Below are 20857 nucleotides of genomic sequence, written 5' to 3' on the forward strand. Positions count from 1 at the left end.
TTAAAATACGAGTTTATTAAGCATAATTAGTAAATATAAGTGGGTAAGCTAGTGTTGTAACAAGATGGAAGATAGATGAGTTGTGAAGTATAAAAAGTTATACATTACATAATTAAACAATGCCATCCAGTGGCTAAAATGATGAACAGTGAATAATTGAATTGGAAGATTAGTGATGAAATATCTATTTTTAACAACATTTTCTAGGCAAAGGTATATAGTTAACTTTTTTTTTTATTATTTAGAGTCAACATAAATCTTTGATTTTACAGAAGGGAATAAGACAGTAAATAGAAACCTGTTTAATTAACCCAAAGGGGAATTAATATTGTAGGTTTCTGTTTTGCTTCCTTTCCTATTTGGTGCCTTTGGTTGGGAGAAAGAGATTAAATGTTTAAGAACGTATGGGTGATTGTATTTTGGGCGTACCCCTGAATTCCTGGTTTTTCGTATTGTAGACTCTAAAAATTAGAAGCAAGGAATGTGAGCTTTCCGCGAATATCGCAGAATTCCACGTGTCTCAAGACCACCGGTTCACGGATCAAAATCTTATAATCCGGCGAAATGTTCTGTTGCATCCCGTTAACGAGATGCATACATGTGATTCTTCCTGCAAATTTGATTCTTTTGGTTTGGCAGAGTTTCGCCATTGCTACTGCAAATATCGCGATTTTAATATCAAACATCGGTTTTTGTATTTACCTAATTTAAAAGTTATGCCTCGCAATTCAAATTTTCAAGATTTAAAAATCGTGCATCGTGATTCCTTTTACACATGATTTAGAAACCCAATATCGCGATTCGCATTCATGTGAGTTAAAAATCCAATGTCACGATTCGTATTCACGCGTTTGTCATGTCAAAGATCGATTTTCATATTTATATGTGATTTAAAAACTATGCATTGTGTGCAATTCGTATTTACGTGATATAAAAATTCACTATTGCATTTTGTATTTCCGTGTTTTTAAAATTTAGTATCGCGGTTCCTGTAAGAAAGTTTTTTCTTGAGCTAGTTACTATAAAGGTGTGATATTTTTCATTAGTAAGTAATTTAATTATAAATGATGGTTTAAAAAATTATGTTAAATATGAAACATGCATGGTGTATAAATTGATATCGATTTTTTGCACATCAAATTTTTGGGGGTTTTCCATTTGTGTAACAATTACCCCTGAATACAGAAAATAATAAAAAAAATTTCATAAACTGAAGACATTTTTTTCTAATTGTGTATGTAGTCTAGCAATATGCAATAGATTCAGATCCTAATTACCAGAGAAAAAAATAATAATGATGAATTGAATGTTTTAATCTATTTAGTCATCTTTTCAATATTACCGAATCTTCCAAAGATTTAAAATTAACAGTTCTCTTGCTTGCCCCTTTTTAACTCAGTCAACTTATTTTGAATTGCAAAAATTACATTTAAAGCTTTCTTTGTAGCTATTGATTTGATTAGTAATCTTCTACAAGTTAAAACCAGGAAGAGATATACCGTGGACAAGTCACTCTGTCACACATGGTTGCAGGTAAACATAGCTGTCTTTTGTAAGTACAAATTTTTATTATTTTTTTCAACTTCAAATGTATTTTATAATTTTTTTTCTCCAGGACTATCAAACATGGTGTGACCTACGTCGACTCGAATCTGACGTCGGATCACGCTATCTGACTCATCAGTCTGACGATGCCAGATGGGAAGCCTATCGTAGATTGCACAATTTAGAAAGCCCACCACCCGTTCCCAATAATGACGAAAACCTCATGTCTTTTGATCCTTCCAGAAACTGTTCCGGAATTTTCGGAAAAGTGCGCCTCTGAAACGAGATGGAGACTCTAATTTTCGTTTATACATTCCATTTATTATTTTTGAAACTAAAAATGTGAAGGCAGCTTGAATTTACATTTGTTGGATAATTTATACATTTGTTAAAAAAAAAAAAAATTCTTTTAAATGTGGAATCTTGATTAAAGGGATTTGTATCACACCAAAATGCATTGTGCCAATGTTAGGGGTATGCTTATCCGTGTATTTATACGATCTGCTTATTTAATGCTTTAAATTAACGGCATGTAGATCAATATGAAATATGTATTTAAACTTCTTATGTAAATGTTTATTTTTTTTTTGTACTGAAATTTTATACCTGTGAATAATAAATATTTATTATTTTTTTTTGTAACATTAGTTTTTATTTAGGTATTTTATTTCTGAATTATTCTGATAGACATAATTCTAATTTCTATATTCTTGTACTTTATGATGTCTCAAAGTAGACCGTTAGAGTCTATGGGAAAAAGAGTTTTGCATGAAGATGGATTGAGTTGTTCGAAGAAAAAGTAAAAAAAAGACCAGAAAACTTTCACAGAGTCACACTTTTTGTGTTAGTCAAACATGCATGATTCAGTGAACCCAGCAGTGTTGGGTGCAAATGTTTTTTTTCTTCCTCATGATAATTTTTTTGTTAAAGAATCCTTATCAGCGTCTATTTTTTTGTTGACAGCTGTTTTAACCTTTTCTAAGGCGGTGGTAATCATATTTACCACCACTATAACTTTGGTATACCATTTGTTATTAACTTGAGCTCTGATGAAGTAACATTGAATAAAATTGGTTACAATATGCCTGTTTTTAGGGAATTTAAAATAAGTTATAATATATAATTCCTTTTTCAGTTTGGAATGATTATAAAATTTATTTTGCAAATAAAAAGAAATGAAAGTCATAAAGTTTTTTTTTTTTATAACACCTGTTGGGTAGTAGTAAACATAGTTACCACAAAAAATTTTGTTAAAATTCAAAATTAATTTTCTCAACTATAAATGTATTTTTGTCATCCGAATTCAGAAAGTATTTTAATGTAACCTTACTAGAAATAAATGGCCCATTAAAGGGTTAAATAAACAAACACATCACTTAACATAACCAAGCATACTATCTCATTTTAAACAGCTTAATAATTCAACAGGTATCGTAGGAATGCCATTTAATTTTTACCGGGGTCAGACTACTTAGATGTCTTCTGAGATAATAAATTCTTCCCAAACTTCCACAACTGATGGAAAAACTTGTCATGACAGATTTAATGTGCATCTTGCTGTATAAATATGCTGGTTGTGTACCTGGAGGGTTGCATTTACCAGGAATGCAGTCCCCAGCTTTCCACTAGTGGAGTGAGCAATGCCTCTACCGACTGTTCCATTGGAGCGTATAATAGGATGCTCCTATGAAACTTAGTTCCACGTTAGGAAAAAAACTTCCCAAATTATTATGTTTAACATAGCTTTTGATGACTTCAAAGCAAAAAAAAAGAAGGAACACCTTGAAAATAACTTTTCATCTAGTGATCGGATTTTCACATATTAGGACTCAATTGTTTAAGGCAGTGATTCTCAAGCTTTTTTTTTGTGGCGGCACACTTTTAATGATTTCAAAATTTGACGGCACAAATTTGACGGTTTTTGCTAATTATTAATTGCTAGCTTATTTTTTGTTAGATATCCTTTGTTAATTTGTTTTATAAACTATTTATTGCATAGTTTACTTTAATGATTAGCTTTTATTTCCATTTGAAAGTTAATATTTAGCTTCGTTCCTTTGTTAATTAATAATTTTAATAGTCATTAAATTTCCTACTTATAATTTCCACATTTTTTAAAATTGTCAAAGACAATTTAAACACTTCTTTCTTATTCTAACTTATTTTAAGATTGTCTAAGACAAGACAGTCGCCGACAAAGATGTTCACGCGGTTAAAGTGTGGAAAAATTATAATATATATATATATATAATATGTGTACAAACTTTTTTTTTTTTTGAATTCAAACCGTACTCGTATCAAAAACTTTTTATTGTATCATTTCCAATATTTGGCGGCACACAAAAGTGCCGCGGCACAGTGGTTGAAATTCACTGGTATAAAGGGATGACCTAAAATATGGTAATTACTTCAGACAATATTTAACGAAATCAGACACAAAAAGGCACTTTCTCTAAGTAAACATAACCTTTTGTTGACAGGTTTGGATTCCTTATCCGCAAAAAAAGGGGATGTAGGTGCGATCAGGAAAATAGGGTCGCAGGTCAGGAGAGAGAGCTCTAAAATTTGGATCCTTTAATGTTAATTTTACTTTTTGCGCATTTTGCCTTATCTCGTAAACTTTTTCAACAAACTGAAAAATAAAAATTTTTTTTTAAATTCGCGAATTTTTAAATTTTTTGAAATCCTAATATTTTCACGAAAATAGTTTGAAATTTGGTGTTTTTTTTTTTTTGGTTTTTTAATTTAATGCTTACAAGGCAAGTAGTACTTTTCAAAAGCGTCAAAACTGTTCATGTATAATTGATAAAATATTCTTAAAAAGTCAATCCATAGCAAATTGACATCTTAAAGAGTAGCCACATATTTAATAGATGTACTAATTTCATGGTTATAATGAATTACACATTGAAAAAAAAAAAATTAGTCACACAGAAACGTTGCCACAACCTTACCAAAGCAGATATTCAATGTTCTCAGTGTCGCCAAGAAATAGTGTAATAGTTGTCCCTGACTGATTGTATAAAATGAATTAAGCAATGAACGGCCCACTTGGATCAGTCTGCGTAGGGACCGAGGGTGTGCGGTATTGGTCCTCGTTAAACTGTGCTACCGTAAAGTGCTCGACTTCGCGTGCAGGTCGTCGGGCTACCGAAGCGGGGGTGCCATCCCTTCCGCAGAGGATCAAAATTGTGATGGCATGTCTTCGGATCATCCTCCGGGATGTTTCCCAGACCGTCGCCAATAGCCCATTGTGCAGCTCTAGTGCGACGTAAATTCACAACAACAACAACAACAAGCAATGAACGGCAAAACATATACGAGAATAATTTAACGATATTAATTCAACAAGGAAAAGAATAATTTTACAAAATTATGTTCATGTGAATAAAAACAATAGTGTTAGCTTAAAATTAGAAGAATTTTTAGATTTTCAATTTTAATAGTAATTTTAATTATTTTATATGCTTTTAATTTTAATATTTGTATCCTATGTCTTTCAGTGTATACGTTGTACTGTTTTTTTTTTTTTTTTTTTTTTTTTTAAATTTATTTATTTTATTATATTTGAGTTTTCACAGATTTCCACCTTTCTTTTTCCGGCGACAAACTTGCAACTCAACATTTAAATAGTTTCAATTTATGATACAAAAATCATCAAATGAGTATAGATAGGCAAAGACGATTGTATAGTGCCGTAAAGTGCTCGACTTCGTGTGCAGGTCGTTGCGCTACCGAAGCGGGGGTGCCCTCCCCTCTGCAGAGGATCAAAATTATAATGGCATGTCTTCGATCATCCTCAGGGATATTTCCCAGACCGTCGCCAATAGCCCATTGTGCAGCTCTAGTGCGACGTAAATGAAAAACAACAACAACGATTGTATATGTTTTAACAATTTCACACAATATAGTTTTTATTATTCAAAAGAGTCCCGCAGTGGACTGATCGTTAAGACACGGTTCCCAGCAGATCACCGAAGTCAAGCATCACTGGCTGCGGTCAGTGTGCTGGTGGGTGACCACTTGGATCAGTCTGTGTAGGGACTGAGGGTGTGCGGTATTGGTCCTCGTTAAACTGTTCTACCGTAAAATGCTCGACTTCGCGTGCAGGTCGTCGGGCTACTGAAGCGAGAAAGCCATCCCCTCTGCGGAGAATCAAAATTGTGATGGCATGTCTTCGGATCATCCTCAGGGATGTTTCCCAGACCGTCGTCAATAGCCCATTGTGCAGCTCTAGTGCAACGTAAATGAACTACAACAACAACTGTGAATAAGCGGGCGTATTTTCATTAAGTGCGAAGGGACCGAGGATGCGTGGTGATTCTCGTTAAATTGTTCTACCGAAATGTATTTCCACTTCGTGCGCAGGTCATGAGGTTACGAAAGCGAGAAAGCCATCCCCTCCGCAGAGGATCAAAATTTTGATGGCATGTCTTCGGATCATCCTTATTCATAGTCTTTCAAGATCCTGTGAGGCGAGTGTTATTGCCAATGTCATCTATGAAAATGTACCTCTAACATAGAATCAAGTTAACATGTCATTTGGAAATGGTCATTTCCAAATTCCTACTCATTTGGAAATGTAGTGGTAGACAAGGTACAGTACTCCCCCACCAACCAGAATTTTATCTGTGATAAAATTCGAGGAACGGATAGCAGTGGTTAATTCATTGCTATTTCGTTAGAAGATGGGAGAGCTGTATGAAGATCATCGGGCTTTGAGTGCTGTATTAAATTCACAGTCATGATCGCTCCTGCGTTGTCATTAGCACTAGAGTATGCTGGTCGATGTTGTGTGTGAACGAGATTGAGTAGCCACAGCGTAATGAGGGCAATGTCGCAGTCACAAATATCAAGTCAACTGTTCAATCTGGATCATCTATCGAGACAGGCGTATTCGAATCGAAGTGGGCGTGTTTGACGCGGCCTGTGTGTTCCGCAGGTCACCAATGTGGGGCGAGTGTTATTGCCAATGAAAACCTTCATCTATGAAAAGGTACCCCTAACATAGAATCAAGTTCACATTTCTAGTGAATTGGAATGATAGTGGTAGACACGCTATAAGCCCATAGTAGAACATAAATAAAATGCTACTACTGTCAGATTTTCCATATGGGTCTTTCACTGAGGGATTCTAAAGTTCCTATTTGTGATGAGAATTAAATTTTCAAATATATTTTATCTGCAAAAAATAAAGAAAGTATCTTGCATGACACAATGCAAATAAAAAAATTATAACTACAGGGAACCAACACACTCTAACTCTTTGTAAGCCCCCCTCTCTACTGACGCAGCTCATGGCGTAGTGGAAAATGCCAAGCAAGCGAAATTGTTGCTGTTCATTTACGTCGCACTAGAGCTGCACAATGGGCTATTGGCGACGGTCTGGGAAACATCCCTGAGGATTATCCGAAGATATGCCATCACAATTTTGATCCTCTGCAGAGGGGATGGCACCCCTGTTTCGGTAGCCCGACGACCAGCGCACGAAGTCGAGCACTTTACCGTAGAACAGTTTAACGAGGACCAATACCGCGCACTCTCGGTCCCTACGCAAGCTGATCCAAGTGGTCACCCACCCGCACACTGACCGTAGCCAGTGATGCTTTACTTCGGTGATCTGCTGGGAACCGCAAGCAAAATTGAAGAGTCCTCTTTGAATTTATAAAAACTTTTATAAAACAAGAAAAGAAAATATGAGATCGACACGTAACATTTGGAAATCATAATCAACAATTATACTCTGCGCATCTACTCTACTTTATTTCTGCACTACTTACTAAACTACGCATGACATAGCGGAGTGGCCAAGCAGGAAAAAGAAATCACTCTTTATTTCACCATTTTTTCAAGATTGGCAGAGCTTCAAAACGCACTCCGAAATGGGTGTGCTTGAGTTTTTACCTTTAGGAAAGTAACAAAAGATGATGTGTTACGATCCTCATGAAAAAAGGGAAACGTTAGTAATTACAATGGGTCCATTGTCACACTTTAGTAAAAGGAAAAACTTAAATTTGTAATTCTAAGCTGCGATCGCTCAAGGGATAGGGGGTTCACCTTCCTATGAGGTGAATCGGGTTCGAATCCCTGCGATGGCTGGTCGATACGAATTCCGTATCCAACTCGTGCGCAGACGTGAAATATCACCAGTGCTAGACGGATCATGGGTTAGAATATCCTTCCGTCAGGTTAACCTTGAGAGGTTCTCGTGGTTTTACTCTCCATTTAACATAAATGCGGGTTAGTTCCATCAAGAGAAGACCTCCATGAAGGCAACATTTCTCCAGTACTTGATCCAGGAGTTCCCTTGTCTTCTGGATTAGGCGCAAATTAACAAGGAACATTGATAGCCGTAAACTGAAAATTCGGTTGGCTGTTCAACGATGATTATAAATTGTTAATTCTTGCATACTTGAATCTAAATATAGAATGATATGACAGGATGTGAATAACTTATTATAAAACATGTTTAAAAGCGGAGAGAACGCCGTAAAACCTGAAAACCGTCATGGCTGGAATAAACGGGGAAAAAATGAGGCCTAAAAAAAACTTTTTTTTACTTATTTTCAAACCATAAAAACTCAAACCATTATTTCTGAATCACTTTCACCTTGTTTCATTGTCCCGCAGTGGACTTATCGTAAAGACACGGTTCCCAGTAGAACACAGAAGTCAAGCACCAGTGGCTGCTGTCAGTAAGCGGGTGGGTGACCACTTTGATCAGCATGCGTAGGGACTGTGGGTGCGCGGTATGGGTCCTCGTTAAACTGTTCTACAGTAAAGTGCTCGACTACGTGGGCAGGTCGTCGAGCTACCAAAGCAGGGGAGCCATCCCCTCTGCAAAGGATCAAAATTGCAATGGCATGTCTTCAGATCGATGTTTTCCAAACCGTCGCCAATAGCCCATTCTGCCGCTCTAGAGCAACTTAAATAAAGTACATATCCACCTTGTTTCAGTGATTCTTCTAACTTGTAATTTCTGAGTCACCGATCTTCTTCCTCGAACCTCGTTGTTTCGAACTCTTCAATAAATGTGCAAATATTAAAATTATTTATTATTTTTTTAAGAAATAAATAAAGAGCATGAATTGGAATTTGTGATCACATGAAAATTATGTATCAAAAGTAATGTTGAAGATCTTTCATTTACTTTATTTCTATAATGGTACACATACATATTTTTATCAATAAAGAAACTTAAAGAGCTTGTGTACTCAATTACATAAGTACGGCATAAAAATCTTTGTTAAGCAGAAGAACGGATAGCACAATTCAAAGAAAAACAGCCCAACGATAAAGAAATGATCACAGAGGGATTCAGACCAGCTTACACGCTACACAGAGCTGGGCAGGGGTGGCCCCTGAATTTTTTTTTATAGGTAGGTAGGTACTTTATTTATGTCGCACTAGAGCGGCACAATGGGCTATTGGCGACGGTCTGGGAAACAACCCTGAGGATGATCCGAAGACATTCCATCACAATTTTGATTCTCAGCAGATGGATGGCTCCCTCGCTTTGGTAGCCAAACGACCGGCTCGTAAGACGAGCACTTTACGGTGAAAGAGTTTAATGAGGTTCCATACCGCACGTCCTCGATCCCTACGCAAAGTGGTCACCCACCCGCTTATTGACCGCAGCCAGTGATGCTTGACTTCGGTGTTCTACTCGGAACCGTGTCTTTGTGATCAGTGCACTACGGGACTGGATTTTTTTGGAAAAATGAATTACAAGAAATTTTATGATTCAAACTTAAACATATACTCCCAGATAACGACATTAGACAAATTTGTGTATCATGCAAACTACGTATTTTTATAAATATAAAACGCAGCAGATGATTGTGATGAGTGCTCAACTTAGAATTTCGTTGTACTGTTAATTTTAAATCTTGTTTTTGATTTAGAAATGTGTGTTTGGTAGTTGGTCATGTTTTCTACAATATTAAGCTTATCCCATTAAAAATTAGAGACGAATCTACTTGAAGTAAAAACATAAAATACTGAGTCTCACATATGTGACTTTATTTCTAAAAACAAAAGTGAACAATAAGGACAGGAATTTAATTCTTTACGTCTTCCAATTGAACTTAGACTTTGCAAGATGACTAGACTCCAAACATTCATGTGAGGACTATCGTTAAGCAGGTATTTTAATTTACAATATATTATTTTTATTTTAACACTATTCTGAATAATTTATTAGCGAATGTTCAAAGCCACTCGGATGATTTTTTAAATAGTTTGAAGCTGTACTTTCTTAAAAGTATGAGTCGAATCCTTATTGTTAAATATATATGAGCGCTATCTATATTCTATTTCAACGAACTCTGTGTTTCAATAACTTGGCCTCTCTTGCACTATGAAATTGTGTAACTTTCTCAATCATAATTTACTTTGCATCTATAAAATCAAACGTTTTTTATACACCACGAGAAGTATAGTCTCTCTATGGAAAGAACTCCCCTGGCCTTTCGTCTGGAACGATAGCGCTGATACGAGGTTTAAATATTTTAAAAAATATATAAGACAGATTTCAGCTTGGTTTGAGAGAGAAAGAATTAGTGGTTTCCCTCTTTGAAATGCGCCATTTCTTGCTTCCATAGCACTAAAATTTGATGGGGAGGATACTTCTTCTATAGACAAACTTTAATAAACTTTTTATAGTTTTTTTTTTAACTCACAAATGTTTCTGTTTGCTTTAAAATATTTATCAGACTTTTTCTTGGTCAGGTAATGATGTTAATTTTCGTCATGTTCACTAAATTCGCTGAAAATATAATTTTTTTCACAACATAAGGGATGTATATCAAAAAAGTATAATAATCTAGCTATATTCTGTGTTAAAGATTGTATGTTTATTATCCCTCCTAAAAAAAGTAAAATTGTTTGTAAAGCTATGGATGAAGACTGAAATATTTATTGAAGACTTAATTTATCTTCTGCATAGTGTGCAGTTTTTATATTAGATATGCCTCATACATTCATAAAATTTTATTTTTTAATCTCTCAACAAAAATGGTCTTTTATTATTATTATTTATCGTAAATTTAGGCTCCTCATCAAGACGTGATTGAACTTTTTGACTAACAGAATGGAGTTTTAACAGAATATTCTTTTTTTAATTGTTATTATTTTCACTTGTAAAATGATTTGAATAAGTGGATTTTCTAGCTTTATCTATAAATTGACTTTTTCTTTATAGATTGCTGCAATTAACGTTTAAATTTGCTCGATGATAAACACTTTTCATATGTATTTTCAAAATAGAACCATTAAATTTCTAGTTTTGCTGTTAACATAAAAATATGATTTTACAATTTTTATTTGCAATTGTAAAAATTGAAGAAAAAAAATGATCACTTATTTGAACAAATTATTTGTATCACCGTCCATATTTGAATTCTAATTATATTAGATATCCGATTTTGCATCTTGAGTGGGACATGATTTCAGATTCAGATTTTGTTTTGAGTGAAACATGTTTTTAGATTCCGATTTTACTGTTTTGAGTGGGACATGTTTTCAGATACCGATCTTGAGTGGGACATGTTTTCAGATACCGATCTTGAGTGGGACATGTTTTCAGATTCCGATCTTGAGTGGGACATGTTTTCAGATTCCGATCTTGAGTGGGACATGATTTCATATTCCGATTTTACCGTTTTGAGTGGGACACTACTTCAGATTCCTATCTCGTCGGCTTGAATCTTAAAAGTCTAAAGATTCCGAATTTTTCTTACGAATAAAATTTTGACTATACAGTATGATTATAAAGTCTATAATGTCTAAAAATATTATGTATAATTTCGTTTCTCTATTATAGCGTGAGAATTAATAATTAAGTTTTAAAAATTTTCAATATATATATAACATAAAATAATACTTAGTATTTTTGAAGAGGTAATTAAAGGTTATGTTTTAGTATTTATTTTAGCTGATATACCATAACATTTGACATTTCAAAGTGTCTTTCTTAAATTTTATTTATTTACGATTATTTGAAAAAAAGCATCAAACTAAAAGAAGTACTATATTGTTACATTTTCCGAACGAAGATGCAAATTTTTCAAAAAATTTAGAAAGTTAGAATATTTCAGGAAGATAATGCTACAAAGGGAATTTAAAATTTAGTGAATAAATGAAAAATGAAGCAAAAATGAATTTAATCGGAACATATAATATGAAACATATGAGAAGCTTTAATACATGATTATATTCTTTCAGCAGCAATAATTATTAAATTCATACTAATCAAAATTACGAAATCAGTTTATGCTCGTTTTATGCTCGGCCATCTACACTTTATAATATTTTTTTATTTTTATAATGGATTACAAACTTTTATGGCACAATTTGTAATCCTAATTTTGCTGTTAAATGTTCGTTTTCAAAAATTTATTTTTTGAATTCAAATTTGTTTAGTTTATAAGTAAATTAATAGAACGGTAATGAATGATCCAAAATCAAAAAAGATGTATTACTAGAAAATTGAAAATAAAATTACGAAAAAACGGTACCAAAATCATTCTGTACTCTCAGGTTTTACAGCGTAGGAACAGTAAAAATATTTGTTGCCATAAAAACAAAGTTTTCAATTTTAAAAATAAAACGTTTTTATGTAAATAATATTTTCGACTTTGTGTTGTATATTCCTATTTTTGATATTAAAATACATAATTTGTAGATAATAGTTATTGTAAAATGCATGGTTAAACAAAACTACAATTTTAGATATCAATTATACTCTAATGTAAAACCATATTTTAATTGCATATTAAATTAAGTTTACAGAAATGTAAAATGACAGTACTTTATTTTTAAAAATGCTGGGAGTTTATCGATTATAGGAATAATCAATTTAAATATAATGATTAATCGAATGGATATTTGATATATTACCAATAAATCGATTAATCGTGATGATAATCGCCTATTCATAGCACAAAGTTTCCCCTTTGCCCATTGCGATAGCACAGACTTTATTGTAATCGCTTTAAGTAGTCTTTAAAGTTAAATAAAAATTAAAATAGCAATTAAATGATGAATGCAAGAGTGAGTTTTTGAATCCCACGAGTTGTTAATGGGATATAAGATCATTATAGTAATCGCCAAAAGTAGTCGTAAATGTTAAATAAAAATAACAATTTAATTTGCGACTAATTCTAATTAAATAATGAATGCATAGTGTGGTTTTGAATTCCTTGATATCTTAACAGGATATGAGATCATTATAGCAATAACCAAAAGTAGTCCTTAAAGCCAAATAAAAATAACAATTTAATTAGCAATTAATTCCAATTAAATAATGAATGCAAGAGTTGAATCCCCCGATGTTTTAAAGTGATATGAGACTTTCATAGTATTAGTAGTCTTAAAAGTCAAATAAAAATAATTTAATTAGCAATTAATTCCAATTAAATAGTGAATGCAAGAGTATGGTTTTGAATCCATCGATGTCTTAATGAGATACGAGATTATTATAGCAATCGCCAAAAATAGTCAAAATAAAAATAACAATTTAATTAGCAATTAATTCCAATTAAGTAATGAATGTATAGTCTGGTTTTGAATTCTTCGTCTTAATTTGATACGAGACTATTATAGTAATAACCATAAGTAGTCTTAAAAGCCAAATAAAAACAAAACTTTAATGAGCAACTAATTCCAATTAAATAATCAATTAAATAATGAATTCAAAAGTGAATTTTTGAATTTCTCGATGTCTTCATGTGATATCTGACCATAATGACTCTGTGTCCGAACTTGACCCCATCATTGAAGCTGTTTGAAATGAAACAATATTATTTTCCACATTCTTGAACTTTATTGAAATAAATAAAAAATGCAGCACGTGATGGGATAACATAGAAAAAAAAGGAAATGCAAAAATTTCACTTCCCTTCCATATATAAATATTTCATGCGGTGGCATTCGACGATCGTTTCTTAATGTGAATTTCTCTCTTTCTTTTACAGAGTGTGTGTGTGTGTGGGGGGGGGGGGGTCTACGAATGTAAAATAAAAATGAACGAAGTTAATGTTACCTCAACTCGTATCGAAAGCGATGATGAAACCTGAAGTAAATGACATCATCAGGGTGTTATTGGTGCTCTCGGGATATTATTTACCCGCATTCCCTTATTTTCCTCCATAAAAAACATTCACCCAACATAAAAAGTATTTTGTAGGTAAATCCCGCTGCTATGTTGTGATAATAAAATGGGAGCATCGTAATGGGTCAATAGCGGTGATTTTTTCTTATCGATATTTTTGTGAAACTCGTGAGCGCTTTTCTAAATTTAATTTAGTATGAAAATTTTAATCTGTAACGAAATTTACGAAAAAGGAATTACTTAAGATCCAATTTGAATCTTAACTTCTCCTTTAAAAATTTCGAAAGAAAGTTGTGATTTTCGATCATCTTTTATGTCAAATTCAAATTATCGTTGCGTTTGAAAATCGAATTTATTAAAAACTATAATCCTCCTCCAAATATTTTTTTAAAAAATTTTTTTAATACAATTATGGGAATAGATTTTATAACCGTTGTTGAACTCAATTTTGAGTTCACGACTACCTTTGTTCAACTGCGTAGACTTGTAATTTTGAACCCAAACCAGAAGACAATGGAACTCCTGGATCAAGTATTGGGAGAAATTTTACCTTCGAGGAGGACTTCTTGATGGAACTAACCCGCATTTTCGTAACATGAGAGGAGAACCTCGAATGGTTAGCCTGATGGCAAGGGGACTCTAACCCATGATCCATCTACCACTGAGGATATTTTACGTCACCACAGCGGTCGGTGCAAGCCGGATGCGGAATTCGTATCAACCAGTCCCAGCTAAAATTCGAACCCGGGTTACCTCACGGAAGGTGAACGATCTATCCCCTGAGCCATCACGACTCTTGGATAGAGTATTGGGAAAAATTTGCCTTCGTGGACCATTTTCGGATGGAACATTTACATTAGATGGATAGGAAAACCACGACAATCTTCCATGATTAGCCTGGCGCCAATGGGACACTAACCCATAATCCGTCTACCTCTGAGGATATATTATTTCAGCACTGTAGTCAGTGCGAGCCAGGTGCGGAATTCGTATCAACCAGCCATCACTGGCACTCGAGTATGGTTGACCTCATTGGGAGGCGAGTGCTCTATCTCCTGAGCCAATACGGCTCACGTGAATAGATTAGCCACGTTAGACAACCAGTGATGTAGTTTCCTAAATGTATTTTCTGGTATAGGTTTTGCTGAATTTTAATGAATTTCTGACAGCGCCTTCCTGCTTTATGTTACCAACCACATTGCTGACGTAAAATATCCTCAGTGGTAGACGGATCATGGGTTAGAACCCCCTTACCGTCAAACTTACTATTGGAGGTTTTCCTCTCTATGTAACTTAGATGCGGGTTAGTTCCACCAAAAAGTTCTTCATAAAGACAGATTTCTCCCAATACGTGATTCAGTAGTTCCCCTTGTCTTCTGGAATGGGTTCAAAATTACATTGGTAGTGGTAAACTCAAAATGAAGTAGATAATTAAATTAGAGTAAATAAAAAAGCTTTAAACACGTAAAAAACTGCAAATATTTGAAACTTTTCCAGCATTTCTTAAATACTCACTGTTGAGAAAGGCATAAAAATTAGAATTTAAAGAACAAATTAAACAAAATGGTTTAGAATAACAAACTGGCTCATGAAACGTAAAAGAGCATTTCTAAATACTTTGTTTAAATAAGCTAATTTTTTTCCATTCAAAATGATTTCAAACAAGGGTGTTAAATTCTCCAGGAAAGGTAGTCTCCTAGCAGTAGTGAAGTAGTGACAACATTGCGAAAGTAGTTCGTAGACACTACATTAAAAAAATAATTGCAGTTACAGTTAACTGAATTTGTAATAAACTAGTTGTAGTTTACTACAAAAATAATGTAGTTATACTGACTACTGCTCATGGATCTAACCTCATTCAGATTAGAAGAATAAGAAGAAAATGAAATATCAACGTAGATGTACAAATTTTTTAAATTGCATTGTTTTGAAAAGTTATACATACTTTGTCTTTTTAAATTTTCAAACGCATGAGGCAGGGTGAAGTGCACCCTACTTTTCGAAATAAAATCTGTAATTGAGATTTTCTTAAAAATATATTTCATTTTTATATATACCTTTTTTATTTTAAATAATTTCTTTGTATAGTTTGAAAAAATTGACTAAACAATAAACACTAAATTAACACTAAATTAACACTAAATTAACACTAAATTAACACTAAATTAACACTAAATTAACACTAAATTAACACTAAATTAACACTAAATTAACACTAAATTTACACTAAATTAACACTAAATTAACACTAAATTAACACTAAACATACTTAAACCGGTCAAGTGACCGTTTAAGAACTTTTGCATCGAAAATGCGCTTATCGTCTTATCGTTTTTGAACATGGCTTCATGACTTTTTCGAACAATTATGTATAGTTAATATTCGATTTTCTTTTTGGTATTTTGCTTGTTTCGAATAATACTTGTCGTATACCTATTTCTACCACAACCGGTCATTTGACCGGGAGAACAATTTAATTGCTTTATAAGGTCATCGGATCAGAAATGACGATGCAATGCTTGTTCACGTATAGCATTCGATGAGTTGCACATTTCTTCAAAGACTGTTGCGTAGTGAGTTCAATCAGAATAACTGTGAATTCAAATTTCAAGAAAGTACCTAAAATTTTAGATTGGCATTTTTGTGTCAGAAAAAGTGACAAAAATTAAATGGTTTAGCAAGTAGCTTATATTTCATTTTGATAGCTTTATTTCATTTCTAACTAACTGTTAGTTTTTACCCAGAAAAATGTCTAAACAATCAAGACAGCACAAGTTCTTAAAATAAATAATATTAATTTAATAATTATAAAAATAATTATAAGAATTATAGAAATAATAATAATTAGAAGAAATATGTTTGCGGAAAATGTCCAATGGAAACACCCTGTATATGTAAAAAATGCATTGAACAACGAATTAAAAATTCTTATTCTTTGTGTTTGTAATACATAAAAATTGGCAATATACAATTTTATTTAATTACAATGAAGTTTTTTAGTTTATTTCCTTCCTAACATCCGTATTTCATACATTCAATAAGTGTTAGTATGTTTAGTGTTAAACATATATGGAATGAAAAATTATAGTTCTGAACATTATTTTTTGCATCATGCATTTTTAAAAGTGAAGCAAAAATTATTTAAAGCCAACTTAACTTAGTGATAACACTTCAATCGCCAAAGAAATATATCGTTATTGAAGTGTTTAATATTGCAAATGACGGAAGAGGAACAGAAGGAAAAATTCGAGGAGATCACGATGTTTCTCGCTTGAACGTGATACCTGTCACGTGATGATCTCTACCATCAATTTTCCATCAATAGATTGAAGAACTTTCAGGGCATACGGCATTACATCTTATGAAACTACTAAAAATAGGAAAAGTACAAACTGATAAAAATATACTTACGATAGGGTGTTGGAATATTTTTCAAACAATTATTGAACATTAGGTTTAGTTTACAACTAAATAAAGTATGGTGTTTAACTTCATTTAGCTTTATTGAAAAAAAAAATTGATTTGGAGTATATTGAGTTAGTAGGAGGATCTTGAAGTACTTTCAATGCGCAAGATAAATGTATTCATTATCATGGAACATTTTAGCTAAAATTTATTTAATATTTTAATTTAAACTCTTATATAACAGAATTAAAATTTATGAAGACGTATTAAAAATAGCGCATTAAAACCATGAAATCTGTTGTTTTGTTCAAATATTCAGGAAAATTATCACACATGGAATCTGGTTAAAAACCTCAAAAAACTAGAATGATTTTTCACAAAATCATATTTTATGTGGTGAGTCAAACCCCGCTATAGTGAACCTTCAAGGGACCGAAATTTTGGTTCACTATAGCCGAAACTTCACTCTATCCGTACTGCGAACAAATTTAACTAATTTTTCTGAACCGCTCCCTTTTGTTACACATTATTTAAATAAATGATCAATAAAAAGAAATACAAAAATGATTAAAAGTCAATATGTAGTAACAAAAATTGTGTTAACTTTTATTTTTTATTACTCTTCGTCTTGCGTACGAAAAAGTTAGGGGTGACCTTTATTTAGAGGGAAAAAGTAAAGGAAATGAAGGAAAAAAATCAATTGAAGACAGAAAAATAGTTCAGAAATACCAATTTCCTCTCTTATTTTGGTTCACTATATCCACAAAAAATATTTTATGAGTATAGTAAGGCACGGGACCTAACATTTCGTTCACTATATCCGGGAGTTCACAATAAACCGTGTTCACTATAGCGGGGTTTGACTGTAGCATATTTTAACATGTGCAAAGGTATGCATATCTGATTATGATTAATGTTAATACATAATTAACATTAACTTAAATTATAAATCGCAGTTTTTTTAACAAAGTTTTTAATTTCATTTTATTTGAGAACTCTCATATTCACAAGAGACTGGTAAATAAACGTACTAAATTTTTTTATGTATCGAAGGAATAATCTGCTTTTCAAATTTTTTTTTTTAAAAACTGTTTCATATTACCTTGTATCCTGTATTTTATATGACCTTGTATTCTGTATTAATTTGTACTCTTATATAAAAGGTTGATATTGTTCGAAAGTTTTCATTAAAGTAACTTAACAACCGTAGATCAGCAGATTTTTCATTTCGATACATGATAAATATATTCCATATATGATGTATATTCCACATATATATTTCTCATATATATACATTCCACATATATTCCATAAGTTGTAATTTTATCTAAACGATCAAAATTTGATGCTTGACAAAAACTTGCCAGCTCTAGCTTAGACTGGATTGATTTTTTTTCTTCTTAGATTTTATTCTTCTGAATGGGAGATTTAAGAAAGTTGAAGCATTGATCAATTCTTATTTGTTAAAAAAGTTCTATAACTAGCTTACGTTTTCTACCCATTGGCGAAATGGGCGTTGTTATGGGTTTGATGGCGTGCGCACCTTATTTGGACGTCATCACATTTTTCAACTGTGTTTAAGAGTAATAGTAAACAGTGTGCATGCGTCGTCATTGCATGCGTTGTTATGGTGACCGCTGCTGTTGGATAATTTTTTTAGAATTCTTTTTTTCACTTTTAATTTTGTTATGCATTAAGTGGGTGAGTTTATTTTTGAGATATGGGATCCCATAAATACTTCTGTTGAGTTGTGAATAAAAGAGAATTTCATCATTTGAACGTTATTTTTGTTCTTATTGTTTTAATTAAGAATCGCAAATTCTAACCTACAGTTCAAACTGGAAAAAAAAATTTAGACAATTAGACATAGAATTTTTTTTAAACAATCAGTTATTTAGGATTCGGTTTTAAATAAAACTGTAAAAATTGGTTCAACATTTTAAGAACTTTTTTTCGAATTTGTTCATTAAACCTTCAACTTTCGATTGCAAATATTTAATTAGGGGAAATTATCAAATGCTTGTAACTTTTTTATTTGTTTAAATCTCTTTTATTTCCTCTAAGAAATTAAGTGCATCGAAAATACGTTCTCATCCATTGAAATGACTGACAGCTAACTTACATAATAACTAACTTAAATATTACATCTACGTGATTTTAAAATACGTAATTTCTGCTAATGTTCAGCTGTAGCCATCTTCATAAGCCCTGCATTTTCATTGCATCCACTGACGAAACCCGCGAAGATCTGTTCCCATCAAATTAGTTTCGTTAGAAGCGCTTTTCTTTTCAAAACTAACGTTATAAGTAGTCGCCAGGAATCGCTACAAACTATTGTTTTTATGTATCGCACAACTCCCTACACTATATTTTATTAAAATACAAGTACACTATACTGCAAAATACGAAAAAAAGTGTCCCACATTGGACTGATCGTAAAGACACGGTTCCCAGTAGAACACCGAAATCAAGCATCACTGTCTGCGGTCAGTTAGCTGGTGGATGACTACTTTGATTAGCCTCCGTACGGACCGAGGGTGCGCAGTATCGGTTCTCGTTAAACTGTTTTAGCGCAAAGTGCTCAACGTCGTGAGCAGGTCGTTGGGCTATAAACGCAGGAGAGCCATCCCCTCTGCAGATGATCAAAATTGCTATGGCATGTCATCCTCAGAGATGTTTCCCAGATCGTCGCCAATAGCCCGTTGTGCAGCTTTAGTGCGACGTAAATAAAGTACCTACCTATGAAAAAAAAATAGCGACTACAGTAGATTTACTATTTGTAGCGCGCTACTTCCAACCCTTGCAGAATTCTGACATTCTTCTGCACAGTGAGTGTTTAGTTTCCATTTTGTAGCTCTTAAGATGAATGTCAGAATGTAGAAGTAACGCTGAAAATAGGTTGAAAATTTTTCTTGCTCAGGCGAATAGTGCGCAAAATAAATGACGGGCCACCCTGAATAACTTTTGATCTAATGATCTGATCATACTCGCTCTAAGACGCTCTAGGACTCAATCTTAGGTGACCTCAAATATGCTAGTTAGAGTCATGATGGCTCAGAGGATAGAGCTCTGGGTTTGAATTTCAGCGATGGTTGGTCGATACGAATTCCGCATCCGGCTTGCACCAGCCACACTGCTGACGTGAAATATTCTCAGTAGTAGATGGATCATCGGTTCTAGTCCTCTTGCCGTAACCGTGGGAGAACTCGTGGTCATCTCTTCTCCATGCATCGGAAATGCGGGTTGGTTCCATCAAAAGTCCTCCACGAAAGCGATCCAGGAGTTCCCTTGTTTCCTGGATTGGGATCAAAATGACAAAACTACGGAGTTGAACATTAGTAGTCGTAGACCCAAAAATTGGGTCGGCTGTTCAACGACGGCTATAAAATTAAAATAGGCTAGAGAGCGCTTCAGTGTTTGAACCCCTTAATGTTGATTTCGTTTATTGCGTATTTAGCTATATCTCGAACTTTTTAAGCGAATCTAGAAATTTTTGCAAACGATTATTAAATTCGTTTATCCAAAGAGAATTCTATTTAAAAAATAACTTTCAGTAAATATTGATTTTTTTCTTAGTTTATTAAAGAATGATCGTAAAAAATTTTGAGCTGTAAGGTACATAATTTTTTGCATCATTTTCAAGAATATAATTTTACAAGGTAAAATACAAAATTTGAGCAAAATCGGTTGAATAGTTTCTGAGAAATTGAATTTCCAAGAAGTCAGTTATTATAATTACCAAAAGTTTTTTTTTTTTTTTTTGATGGGTGGAATTACCTTTGGATAAACAAATTT

At 33.1% G+C, this 20857-nt stretch overlaps 1 protein-coding gene across 1 annotated transcript in view; it reads left to right on the plus strand.

The window, feature by feature from the left end:
• The window catches only part of LOC107448714 (serine/threonine-protein kinase D3), a 38643-nt gene extending 36456 nt beyond the window's left edge, over nucleotides 1–2187 (plus strand). The window contains exons 20-21 of the mRNA XM_087158042.1: nucleotides 1448–1533; nucleotides 1616–2187. Of these exons, the coding sequence (XP_087014168.1) occupies nucleotides 1448–1533; nucleotides 1616–1825 (296 nt within the window). The 3' untranslated portion in view covers nucleotides 1826–2187. The remainder of the gene's footprint in view (nucleotides 1–1447; nucleotides 1534–1615) is intronic.
• The last annotated feature ends 18670 nt before the right edge of the window (nucleotides 2188–20857 follow it).

The sequence above is a fragment of the Parasteatoda tepidariorum genome, chromosome 2 (genome assembly GCF_982258835.1).
Source record: "Parasteatoda tepidariorum strain Cologne lab strain chromosome 2, Ptep-v5.0, whole genome shotgun sequence".
Taxonomy (NCBI): Eukaryota; Metazoa; Arthropoda; class Arachnida; order Araneae; family Theridiidae; genus Parasteatoda; species Parasteatoda tepidariorum.